The sequence below is a fragment of the Syngnathus scovelli genome, chromosome 2 (assembly GCF_024217435.2).
Source record: "Syngnathus scovelli strain Florida chromosome 2, RoL_Ssco_1.2, whole genome shotgun sequence".
Classification (NCBI taxonomy): Eukaryota; Metazoa; Chordata; class Actinopteri; order Syngnathiformes; family Syngnathidae; genus Syngnathus; species Syngnathus scovelli.
Window position 1 is genome coordinate 5,241,580 of NC_090848.1, and position 13,860 is coordinate 5,255,439.

The 13,860-nt window shown below is 40.7% G+C and overlaps 1 protein-coding gene across 1 annotated transcript in view; it reads right to left on the minus strand.

Moving 5' to 3' along the window:
- The window catches only part of LOC125987752 (interleukin-1 receptor accessory protein-like 1), a 98,116-nt gene that overhangs the window by 19,185 nt on the left and 65,071 nt on the right, over positions 1–13,860 (minus strand). Inside the window, exons 8-10 of the mRNA XM_049752176.2 lie at positions 3,711–3,843; positions 1,854–1,999; positions 53–199 (exon numbers count right to left, since the gene is read on the minus strand). Of these exons, the coding sequence (XP_049608133.1) occupies positions 53–199; positions 1,854–1,999; positions 3,711–3,843 (426 nt within the window). The remainder of the gene's footprint in view (positions 1–52; positions 200–1,853; positions 2,000–3,710; positions 3,844–13,860) is intronic.

Genomic DNA, 13,860 nt, shown 5'->3' on the forward strand with positions numbered 1-13,860 from the left:
CAAATGCATGTGCTGTGTGGGAGTCGCCTTAAGAAAAAAAAAATCCTCTTACCTCCATCTAAATCCTCACTGCCGAAGTGGTTCCTGTAGAAAAGCATGAGCTCAATCCTGTAACACTTGTACAGTGTCACCAGGCAGATGAGCAGCATCAAGATGGCTCCCAGACCGCCAGCCAGTTCCACTGTGTACATGAGCTCAGCTGAGAGGGCAAATGTGGAAAGACAAATCTATTTAAGACTCGTTATGGCTTATCCAGAGTTTGGTACAATCATTGTTTTTGTGACGGAGACCATTCACGGTCATGGTTTCATGACATAAAGAAGCACATGTATTCAAAATACAAACAGGAACAAATCCAAGTTAAAAGTAGCGAATAAATTGTGAAGGGATAAGCGTCATTGTGTTTTTCACATATGGTTTAAATATATATGTAGTGTGTCATCAATTGCGGCGTGTAAAATGTTGTTCATTTTGATTGGCTGTTGGCGACCAATATGCAAATTTAGATTTTTTTTTTTTTAGACACAACCTTGATAATAAGACTAAAAATATACATGGTCATTAAAAGATTGTAAGCTTTGAAACTTCTGGGCTGAAAATGAATCGCACTCCGGCCATGTTACCATTTGGCACTGTCATGCTGAAAAAAAGTATGCAGGCTCAGTGAAAGATCACCCTAGATTCTAGATTTCGTCTAGGGCCTACAAGATCAATGGCTGGCACTGGGGCTTAGCCTCGAGTAAAAACAAGTCTGATCTCCGGTATCTGAATGCCTCATGGCCCACGACACATCACAAACCCAGCGATGCTGGTAAACAACAGCTCTGACTAACTCGCATTGAAAATCAGTCCTGCGTGTGTTTCAGTGTGTGAGTGTTTGTGGAAGGGGAATGATGCTCCAGGCTGCTCAGATCCTATCGGCTTGCTCTCTCTTCATCCCCAATGCAGCTGCAGGCACAGAATTGTTGTGTCCATTTGTCTCGGCAACATCTTTCAAAATCTGCTAACACCACCTGTACTTTTCCTCATTGTCACCTGTGAAGCCTACTGGACAAATTCACTTCTCGGACGAGAGAAAGTGGACATGAGCGTATACTCTGGGACCACTAAATCCCTAGAGAGATGAGGTGTGGCTTTTCATTCCTTCCTCAAAGAATGAAAAGCCTCTTATTCCACTTTTGGATACAAAAAGGACACTACAAGTTTCGAGACTCACTATCTTTTGTGCCTGAGAAAAAATGCTTTTTCTTTTTTTTCTTAGACCCAATACAACGTCAAGTCACAGCTAGGCCTACTGCTGGTTGTCCTCTGGTTTGTTGACATGAAATATTTTTCAACAGTAATATTGAAAATCAATGTGTCATCTTTGTATTATTTGTGAAATATACAGGGGATGTTTTGAGACTCTGTCCTAAGCCTTCCTTGACTTTCATCAAAATTACTTCTTCCTCCTCTGCTTTACTTCTTCATCAGGAGAATTTGATGACCAGGCAATCAATAATACCCTTACACTTGCCAGAAGCAACCAGTCCTAATGTATTGTTCTTGCTACATTTGTGGTATTCTAGTGATGGGAAAATGAAGCTTCATGAACCAATTGTTGTATTTTTTGGCTCCTCTAGATGGCAATGTTGGTTTAAAGTGAGGGTTTTAAGAAATGGCAAGTCATTCAGCTCTTCGGTGAACAGAGAGTGCCATATAAGTAAACACAACAATGGGTTCATGAATCATCTTGAAGCTTCGTTTGCCCATCATTAGTATTCACCACCCCGAAAGCTCCAGAGAAGCAACAACTTTAAATCAAAGCTTTTGAATCCATGGTCTAGGTTCGCCAGAACATAAAGAAACTCTACCTTTCTTGACGATCTGGATGTTTGCCTGTCGCCGACCGTTGCCATTTTCTACGATGCAAGTGTAGTTTCCCAGGTCGCTCTCCTCCAGGGAATCGATGGTAAGTGAAATGGAGACCTCTTGCTCCCCCAAGTGCTCACGTACTGTCCTGGAGCAGAGCAGAGAGCCAAATGTAAGGTTAGATAAACGAAGGCCTTTGAAAATCAGCTTCAGTATATATAATGTTTGATTCGCTATTCTCCCTATTGGACATAGCAAATGTTATTCTCTGATGTGACAAACGAATGCAAATATTCTGCTGTTTTGTGTTTGAAATAAAGAATGGCAGATGTATCAACAACAGACCCGTTCTGGTTGTGCATGATAGAAGGATCAAAGTGCATCACAACGGTCGTGATGGTGAAATAAAGAAAGGCTTTCTACTACATTTAGAGACAGGCATTCCAAAGCAGCATCTTGTTTTCGTCACTGATGAAATGTAAACATACAAGCTGCAGAACGAGCCTTCGTACATCCGAAAATGAGCTGTTGTAGTGTACTTGCATGCCTTTTTTCCTCAAACTGTACTTGCAATATTGCTCCACAGTAGCAATCCTAAAATACAAGGAACACCTTTGAAAAACAATAACTTCACACTGTTGGGGGGTCAGAGAGTCATAAATGGAGGATTGAGTCTTTAATAAGATATGGATTTTCCTCAACACCCCAAAATACCTTTGTTGAGAGAATGTGGTATATGTGCACATCCTCAAATCAATAAATCGTGACCTGAGAATAACAAGTCTTAGACTCGAGTTTTCTATCAGGCTGGAGAGAAATGTCATATTTTGTACTGTTTCAAAACTCTGCACTAGCTGTTTACACCTGTTATTTAATGTTAGTGGAGCAGATACTTGTACATTGGATGGCAACCAGTTCATGGTTCCCCCCCCCCACCTACTGCCCGAAGTTAGCTGAGATAGGGTCCAGCACCCCAGCCACCCTCGCGAGGAAAAGCGGGACCAAAAATGGATGGATGGATGATTTTACTAGGGGAATATAAAGAGCCACATTTCCCTCTATATTCTGAGGAAAATGTTTAGGTTTTTTTTTCAATCTGTTGACTGTAAAAAAAAAGAAAAAAAAGAATCAAGTATTATCAGTATTTTAATTGACAAACTTTTTCAAAAAAGTCAATCTATTATGTTTTTAACCATTTTTACATAAACATTGAACTTTTATCTCCAAAACCTGGCCCATCTCAAAATGAAATAAGTATGCACATCCCTGCTCTGGGGTCATATTTTCAGCTTTCCTGGCTTGTTTCCTGGCGAGTTTCTCACCTCTATAACGCTGCCACCTTGAATTCTGTAGGCTCTAATTGGTCCTAGTTCATGACAAGAGAGTTGTGCTTCAAGCCAGGCAGTGCATGTTCACAGGCGAATAGTCGTCTGCAAATGCCAGGTCACCGACTAGGACACTAACTCCTCCACCCAGCCGTGTCATACTGCTCACAGTTAACCTTTTCATTAGGCAACATTTGTACACAATAGTGGATTCCTACTTCACATCGACTACAATGTTTTCCTCTTCACTGTTTTATCAGTTGAAAACGAGCTTAAGGGAGTCATCCATGAAAACATCTCCAATTAAGCTGTTCTCACTAACAAAATGTCAGAATGAGAGTCTATTATTGCGGCTCCTTGCATGATGTCCCCTCACCTGTTTTATCTGCCTTTGTCGGTTATTACTGTTAATGAATAAGTGAACGTAGATAAAGTTTTTTTTTTTTAAACTGTCACCCCTCTCACGTAGCAGAGAAAGCTGCACTTGTCATTTTACAATCTTAATTAATGCACACCTTCCGCGAAAGGACTTACTTGATGTCACTTTCTCGTACCCGTTCCTCATCCAGATCTTCAATAAACTTTTCCGCCTTCATCCAGTAAATGAGTGGGCTGACATCACCACTGTACCCAAAGAACGCTCTGCATGTCAGGTTGACTGGATTTCCTGTGGGACGACAGGGAACAGGAGATATGTTGATTGCTTCAATCTGTAATCATCCGTCACATTCAGGACGGAACAGTCACTGTGACACATGCAGCACTGCCCGATTAATCCCGTTCAGTTCCAATTTGACACAGTAGGATTAACTCCCATTCTGCTTTTGATGACCATCCCATTATCAGGTTCCCCTCCAGTGGAAACATCATCTAGTTTTCCCCATGGGGCAGACAAAAGCAGACTCAAACTCACGTTTTGCTGAGACTGGTCCAGGCTTGTTGTGAATCTTCTTTTTAGTTCAATTTCCATTTACCTCAGGTGACAGGGGATTTTGATGGAACGCAATCATCTATTCCCCCTGCCATCTATATCAGTCTTCTGGTACGACATCTACTTTTTTGCTTTTTCCATACTCTTGTGGCTTAAACAACAATGCACCAATCACAGGGAAATGTGAAGGAGCTTAACTTTTCAATTACCTTTTTGAATTTGGACTGATTGAATCTTTCAGATCAGTACTCAGAAATCGTGTACTGAATTGTACACCCTCATCATGAAGTAGTGCATTTGATACAGTTTTTAAATTGAAGGCAATCAACCAACAAAAAAGGATGTTGAGTTGAATCACAAGATTCTGGAACTTCTTTTTGTTTTCATATTTTGTTGAGGCACAGGCAGTATTTTTGCTTCTGTTGGTGCTGGTTCCACATGGGTTGTTTCCCTAAAGAAGGCTGGCTGTGTTTTGTTTTCAGTCTATTGCGATCCTCCTGAATGTGTAGGGTTTCATTTAGCAGTTTTCCAAATAAGAAGCCAAGTGTTCTTGATTCATCCTGTTGAATTGGGCACTAAGTGTGAATTACCTACGTGTGTCAGGTAGTTATTCAAAAGATATTGTGCCATATATTATTCATATGAAATTCAATTATAAATAAGCTTATTCCAGTTTTCTGTTCAAATATTAACAGGAGTCTCACTGAAAGAAATACATTTTTAGTATAACTGTGGCTCAGTGCACAAAGCACATAACCCTATGTACAGCTTGGTTGAGCTCGCTCGACCTCAACGCAACCAAATACCCCCGAGATGAACGAGAACACATTGTGCCACTGCCTCAGACCTCTAATGCAGAATACTTAAAAGGTGCTATGAGTGGAAATGGATAATAAGCAAAATATGTCCACAAGGCATGTTCATATGCTATATCACATACTGGCCTGCTGTATGAGAGCAAATAAATAAATAAATAAATAAATAAATAAATAAATAAATAAGAGATCAGGCATTCCATGAAGAAGCTGGTGCATGGATACTCAGGGAAGCACTGCTTGGCAAACATCCAGCAGTATAAAAAGATGATTCAGCAAGTCTTTGTGAGACATTTTGGCTCCTTGACCCTGTGGTGAAGATTCAGGCGGCTGTGACATTGTAGATAACTATTGTGTATAATTGGCTACTTGCTACTTGGGAGATGATAAAGACTTTATTTTAACAACTCTGCCTCATAAATTGAAACACAATTGAAAAACAAGTTTGGAGAGTAACCAAAGGGATTTTTTTCCCGAGTGTCTCCAGACACAAATACAACGGCTATACACTTAAAACTGAGTCTAAGTCTTTTCCATACATATTTGGACAAGTTGCTATTTCTTGAAAACTCCACCGGGGGGCTCTAAAGGGCCAGTAAGTAAAGCATCCATAAAAAGAACAAGTTAAATAAAGTAATAGAACAAGATTCTCGAATGTGACAGTGACTTGACAGCATGTTGTCACTCCACAGGGTGTCTACACAGCTCGTACAATACGTGCTATACTGTATGTGGCAAAGATAGAATCAGGACAAACTAATCACCTGTGCAACATAAAATGAATCACTAAGAATAACAATAGCATTATTTAGGCTTTGGTGTACAGGACTGCAGTTCATCTATCAGATCTAAACAATCAAACCAGAAGCAAAGTAGAAAGATGGCCCTGGAAAAAAGGGGGCCATTGAGTGAATAGGAATAACACTTCAGAAGTGAGATTTCATTTTTTGAGAAGCTCAGCAGTAATGAGGTCACATGTAGCTCCTTGCCTCGCGTTTTTGACAAGGCAGGAAGCAATTAAAGGCAGAAAAACTGCACAAAGAACAGCACAGTAATTGTGGGAGCTACTATGGCACCTTCAATATGGGTGACTCAAAAATCTGGATTCTACACGACATATAGGTAGACTCCATATTAAAGTTAGATCATTGCTGAAATGTGCAGAACATCAAGGTGTTCATAGTTAGCCTCATTTAATTTCATTAGACTAATATCCCTGAAAGAACAGAGCTTCCCGCTATCACAGAAAAATTTCTGAAAGCACCACAAGGCCCTGAGTTGTCGAGGAGGACCATCCCTGACACATGGAAGGGTTAGAGCAGCTAATTGCCATGGCGAGGAGACCTCGCTTGTCAGCGGCGGCTGTGGCAGATGTCCCATTTTAATTGATACTCTAAAGAGAATTTCACTGTGTTGTTTATGAAAGCTTGCACCTCTTCAATCACATTTTCTATTGCCTCGTGCATGGTCAATCTCTTGTAGTCATACTGAGGCAGCATATCTCATTATCATCTGGCACAGTTTCTGTTAATTACTAGATACCAGCAGAGACAGACGCTGTTCATCATTTTCACATATGGCAGTCATAAAACTGATTTCCGATGGTTCGTTTTGTTAAGAGTGAGCTGTCTGGAAGAAAATATTCAATCATTGTTGAATAATCCATGACGGAGAGATAAATAAGTGAATAACAAGCACAATGGCGGAACAGGGGATGGCATTTGTAAATTTTAAGAGCAGCTGTGACACACACAGGATGTTGACCAAACGAGCGGAAAAAGCGCCACTATTATGGGTACTCCATCCAACAGTTGTTAACTATGCAATGATTATGTTGCTTATAGTCTTGCACAGTTGTATTCTCCAAATGAAAATCCCGGGCTGGTGCCTCGGCTTGAGCCGCTCTTTGAAACTTTTTTTATTCTTCACTTCCGTATGCTCTCTCTTACGGGCCTGTCGACTTAGGCGCCACAGAGCTTCGCATAATGAGAAAACTGAACTAATTATACCACATTGTAGCAAGTCTCAAACATAGTAAGTGACATTCAAGAGTGTTTGGCAGTGTTCATTTGTTTTCAAAGTATTTTCACCGCTTTAAATTGGTTGCATTGCATAAAAATGACAGGCAAAGCGGAAACAGATCATTAGTATCGATTTGTGAAAAATAAAATGACCATGTTTAGAGATAGAAGTTTCCGCCGGACAGCGACGGTATATGTATATGTCGAGTATACGTATCGTATGTGGGGCATTAAAATATCTGGTGACGTTTTTTCAATTGTAGCACGCATTATGGTGTATGGTGCTTAATCGCTGGGTGCAAGTTGCCAACTATAATTTTTCCTCACTGGTCGAAATTCCGTCGCGTTGACAGTGTCGGTCTGCGTGCAGCAGCCTTGAATAAGTCTGACATGTCATTATCAGGTTTCATAAGAAATTGTGCACTGCTGTGCAGTTCATCCTTGCTTCAGTCAAAAGTTGGCGACACGAAGCCTGCTACAACTGTTTAATTTGAAGTTTGACATTATCACGGCAAGCATCTCTGTAATCCAGTGCAGTTTCTTCACTGATCCCCCCCCTACCAGTCTGAGAGTGCACTAGCCAGACTGTCTGGCTGTGGGCTTTGCAGTCACCTCTTTTTGGCCTCCACTTCATCATCAAAATTCAAAAGATGATTGGCCTGGATTTTTCACCACATTACATGCAGGGCACAATATAAAGCCACGCAGAGGCATTTCACATGCTCACAGAGTTTGGCGATAATACAGAAACATGTTTACAGAATTGCTGAGCACTTGAACACCCTTACCATTCATTTAATTAAAACAAAATATTTAATTACATGCTGTGAACAGGAGTGTTTTTTTTTTTTTTTTTTGTGGTACCAAAATATGATTGCTTAGCACCACCATGAACTAAACGGAGAAATGACTGTTTAGCACATGTAACACATTTAATTCCATATAGTATAAATCTTTATTACTAAGTACTGCTCCGATATCAACCTAGTGAGGATTTCATGAGGCAGATATGATGGTCTTCCCAATCACCAAACAAACAAGTTTGTAAAGCTTGTGATTCCAATTATCTGTGTGTGCGCAGTACATTAAATTGAGTAAAACAGCACACGTAGGCAGTGTGTCGCCTGAAGAAAACAAAAGAAGATTTGTACCCAATTATGACACGGGATTAGTCCCAAATATTAACTGGTAATGAGCAAGCGTGATTGCCAATTGATAATAAGAGAGTCATTTTTCCTCATGCCTCATAATCACTCAGGCTGGGGGTTTGGATAACTCTTCTCAACTTCTTTGAAAAGATTGTCAGACAGGGTAGATGTGAAAAGTTGAAAATGTCAATTGCTACTAGTGCTAAGTAACAAATTGAAATACCTTGTCTACTTATGCAACAATTAGGTCAGAGGAGGAATGTAAAATTAGCATTCAATTGAATTGTGTTTTGAGCATTTTATTATCCAATATGCAAGTCAAAATCATGCAGGTTATAAAATGGGGGTTGATTATGGCATAGTTACACAAAGCAACCATTTCCATTGTCATAACGTTGCCTTTAAAGTTATTGCACGTGTATGTCAAAGTGGTAATTGTGTGACGGTTGAGGTCTTTTACGCACAACATTCCATGTCATTAAATATCAGTCCATACCATTTCAAATCATTCCAGATGCTTCAATAATTTTTATACTTCAATACTTTTCAGCCATCACGAGAAATTGCAAAATTTCTGTTATCATTACAGTTTTGTGATCATGTCCAGACAAACACAAGAAGACATGTTTGAGCAACAATTTCTAATCTCCCAAATAGGGGCTAAGGTTGTCATCATTTACGACAATTAAAATTAGCAAAAGTGGTGAAAGTCTCATGAGTGATGCTTGGTTCAAAGCCATACCAACGAAGCATGATAGGCCTGCTGGCTGTGAGTCTCAGTGAGGTGGTAGTTGATGGGAGTTGGTGTTTGAGGGTGGATGGCTGTAACGTGCTAATGCCAGGGCTCATGGGGGAATTACTGGTGAGATTTGGAAGGAAACGCTGCCAGCATTTTCCATGTTGCTTTTAATAGCCAGATGTGCAATTTTCTGCCAGCTTGTACAGGCTATGCCTTTTTTTGCACTGCATCTATTGTGCTTGCTAAATGTTAACATCATTGGATTAAGTGTCAAGTGTTGCTTGTGAGCCCTAAGGAGGGAGTTCTCATCCCTAGTCTCTCCGCTTTGTTACCAAGCCACCCGCCTGCTGCCCTACAACATGACAATCCGTATCTGCACAAATACGCAGTGCTCTTGGGAGGAACAAACACAACAAAGCACACGTGCACCTCAGTCCATATCTCTCTCATACATGCATCCACATAGGCACTTTGCTGTTTAGTATGTAAATGATCATGAGGTATAACCTACAATGAACATGTTGGGGAGGATAACAGCTCATTAGAATACATCAACAAAGGCCAGCTTGGTATCTGAGAGTAAGGTTTTCACAATAGGGTTTGTTTAATGTGAGTTGTATGGTGCAGATGGAGCACATCATTGACATTTCAGATGGACTTTGCCTTAGCCAGAGTAGATCCAATGCTGATTTGCACTGGGGAAATGTGTACATGGGGGCAGGGAACAGAACTTGCATTCTGATCACTGCCACTGCCACGAAGACAAGCGGTCATCCCATACCTGCTCACGATTTATCGGACAAGGAGATAAACAGGGCCTTGAAGGAATAGCCGCAAGCCCAACGACTCTCAGGAATTATGAACTGGAGCCGTGCCAAGTCGAGTGGGAGACCAAGGTGGGAGGAAGAGGAGCTGCAGCTTATAGCCATCCCGCAATTCAATCAACATCGGCTTTGTGTTCCGATGCTGAGTTGGAGGGGGAGTGAGTATGGGTTGATGGAAAGATGGTTAACCACAAACGTGGCACAGATGACAGTTTCTGGGAAATCTTTCAGGACACAAGAACGATATCTTAGTAATTCCTAAATAGATTGATGCAGACATCTTTATGTCAAATCATGAAGTGCCACACCTGTCAAAGTTATTGGAAAGACAGACAAGGCTCATACCAGTTCCGTCCATGCCACAAATCGTGATTTCATGAAGTTTTGGCGGAAGATCTGGACAACTTAACGAACCTTTTATTTTTGGCTCTAACAGTAGTGAAGCTGTCTGCGATTTTTACGCTTCAGATATCACAACTGTCCTGCGGAATCGGGAAAGCAGTGACATCGTAAATTTTTGGCATCTCTGGTGTGAATAATGAAGAGTGATTTTGTGTAGAGATGGGTACCTGTAACCTTTGAACCAGTTTTATTCCAATCCTGGAAATACCTGGAAATCAATACCTGTACTTAATGGTACCAATTATATGAACTTTTTTTTGTGTTGTTTGCGCAACATGCAAGCTCAGCCGAGAGGAGAGGCCAAGGTACTGATGGTGAGGAGTATTGAGGAACTGGAAAAGCTTGAATAAGTATCCTCAATAGAAAATCGACTGCATTGGACTTGGAACTAAATGGAGGTAGCAGCACAAAGCGCAAACATAATGCTCAGGGACACTACTCACCCTACATCAAGCAACAATGGACAAGTAATACATTGGACACAGGAACATTGACAACTCCAACTAACAATGTTGGAATGCAGTGAAAACAGCATTCTGGATATAGAACAGGACATTGACCCAGGCAATAACTTCTTCTCCACCATAAACAACACAGCAATGATCAGTATGATCGGGACATCTTGGGAAAGGATATCTATAATCCATTTCAATAGCCGAAGTCTATATACAAATTTTAATAGCATTAGGGATTATCTAAACACATTCAAACAACCATTTAATATAATTACTGAAACGTGGTTTACGACTGAAAAGGGTTGCATTTTGAGATGGAGGGCTATGAGTTCATATAACAACAGACGGAGTAAAGGCGGCGGTGGTGTTGCAATCTATGTTGATTTGAATATGAATTTCAAGATTGTAGAGGCTATGACGCAGTTGGTGGACAACCTTCTTGAATGTCTCACAATACAGATTTGTGTGGAAAAGAAAAAAATATATAATTACGAGCTGTGTTTACAGAGCTCCAGGTTCCAGTATTGACAAGTTCACTGAATGGATAGAAAGCATGGTAATACAAAAAGGCAATCGTGTCAGCGCTGGGTAGAGGTGAGCGACGCAGCCAGCTGTGTCTTCCCTTTAGCCCGCACCAATTGATTGGGACGTTGCCAGCCGCCATTGACTTGGCTCCGGAAAAATCTGGCTTGCTTTCAAACTTGGACATTTTCTAAGAGCTTTTGTGAATGCCTGCGAGGGTGACGTCACTACACTGGCGTGGGTATGTTCAAGTGTGCCATGGGAAATTGACAACTCTTCTACTTGCCCCAGTCACACCTAAGAGATGCTTCACAGCAGACAAATGGTACAGTTTGATTTGACGTAAATCGGTGCTCGTTAGTATCAGCCCAAATGCCGTCTTCGGTACCCGTCCCTATTTTTGTGCATGTTTATCCTTGCTTTCCACTTATGGTAGAGCATTCAGGTAAAAAGGCAACTATTTCAATAATAACACATTTTATGTTTTACAGATAAGCATCAGGAAAAAGTTAAATGTGAGATGTTTCATACAGCTAGTCCAACTGATTTCTCAATTTTATGGAGTCTTATTCTGAAGCAAAAGTCAGTGAAAACTGTCACAGTATTTGGCTCATGTAAAAAACAAGCAAAACTCAAGTAGTGGCGTATCTCCAACGACAGAACTAATGAAGCAGTTAATACAGGCAACGAATGAACCTACCTTCTATAAAATCATCATGCATAGCTCAAGTATAATGGGTGGCAAACACAAATGAGTCACTTATCAGCTGCACCGTGTCTCCCCCATGATGTTGCTTGTGTAAATACCAGACACTATTAATGCAAAACACATTAGGAACAATGATGTGTAACCAGTGGCATACAGTTAAGGCCTTCGAGGCCACACATACCCACATGCACACACACGAGCACACACGCACACGTGGATGGCTGGATGGCTGGATGGCTGGATGGCTGGATGGATGCTTGGATGGTTGGATGGATGGATGGATGGATGGATGGACGGACGGACGGACGGACGGACGGACGGACGGACGGACGGACGGACGGCACCAAATTCAAATGTGAGCGTTTTGCAAGCCTTTTGCTTTTTACCTTTAAAATCACCTTTAAAGAACTAACTAATTCATCATATCCCATCATGACAGGAGAACAATTGATTCTCTGGCATGTTTTGCTGGAATTTGCATAGTTACTTTCTGAGCAGCTGTCAGGGTGAAGCTCCCTACCCAAAGTGCAAAAGTCTGGCAGAAGGCCTACCTGCATTACCCGAAGTACTGATGCCGGACACCTCTGAAGATCTTATGACCTGCTCTGGCACAGGCGTCTGCTCCCCTACTTGCGCTCATGGTGCTTCATGACACTGAGCAGCTTAACACTGGACCCAAAGGATCTACTGAATGTATGCAACTGTCTAGCTCGAGGCAGTTTCTGCTGTCATCAAGCTTGTGCCTATTGAAGGTGACGTGTGTGAATACCACTTGGGGGGGTGATTGTTCATACACACTGCAATAAAAGATGGCCAAATGGCAGCACTTTTATCCTTCGACAGATTTGCATGCTCAGGTATTCTATTTCCCGTTAATTTAACATTTTGCTGAACTGGAACATTTGGAGAAAAAGCTCCTTCCTGCTCCTAAAGATGGAAATGACCCCCTATCAGATTATCAAACATCTTAGGTCATCTATTGAAGAGATGCTGGCTAGCGTAACAAGTGTAATGTATGAAATTGAGAATTTTCAATGAAAAATTGTTCCAAAGGCACCTAATGCTGAGCAAGGGATTGCTGTCAGTTTCTTTTTATATGCAAAGCAGCATCCATGTCTCAAAGGAAAATTCATTAATAAGCACTTTATACTGATCCTTGCACATAGAGCCTTTTTTATCTTTGATATTTGGGACTCAACTGTTTAAAATGCTTTCTACCAGCAAATTGAAGACTTGTTAGGTTGCTATTGATATTGAGTTACTTATGCAGACCATTAATCTATTTCCTTTTCAACGTATTTTCGTTTCAATACACTACAAGACAGAAAGAAAGAAAGAAAGAAAGAAAGAAAGAAAGAAAGAAAGAAAGAAAGAAAGAAAGAAAGAAAGAAAGAAAGAAAGAAAGAAAGAAAGACCTGTTTGGAACACACCCCTTGTGAACAGATTACTTTTTTTGTTAAAGTCTTGATTATAAAATGATATATGGCTTGTGTCGAATGCATATCTGAAGTTTGTAACAACCCAGTCCGCATCTAAATCATTAAGAATTCATATTTTATAATAAACGGAGCCACACACAAACACTATCTGATGTATAGCTACAGTCTTGGCAACTAGCTCCCATCCCAAGAAGACGCATGCAAGCTAACCCATCCAGAGTTTGCCACGAGGAATATTTATCACAATATTGCAACACTAACGTGTGCAATAACCAAATCAGATTCTACAGTTGGCCGCAATGCAATGCGAGATTCTTCTTAAGGTAAGCCATTTGGTACAAAAAAACAACAACAAAAAAAAAAACAGATGGACAGTCAGATCTGGGATTTGACCCGATCACCAGGCAAAGCGCTCTAACAGCTATTCGAGTGAGGGTTTCCTAATCTTATTCTGATAACGCTAACCCCAGATATTTTACATCAGATTACATCAGATGCTGTCATACGGCATCCTATCAGTTTACAGCAAACTGCTTAGGAAGTCAGTCTTTTTTGTGTGTTTTTTTTTTTGTTTGCCTTTTGGGTCGTTGGCTGATCTCGTAAAAATTCAGACATAATTACTATGTACCCATTACACATTTACACATCCAAAGCTCCAAGCTTTTAGCTGAGATACAGC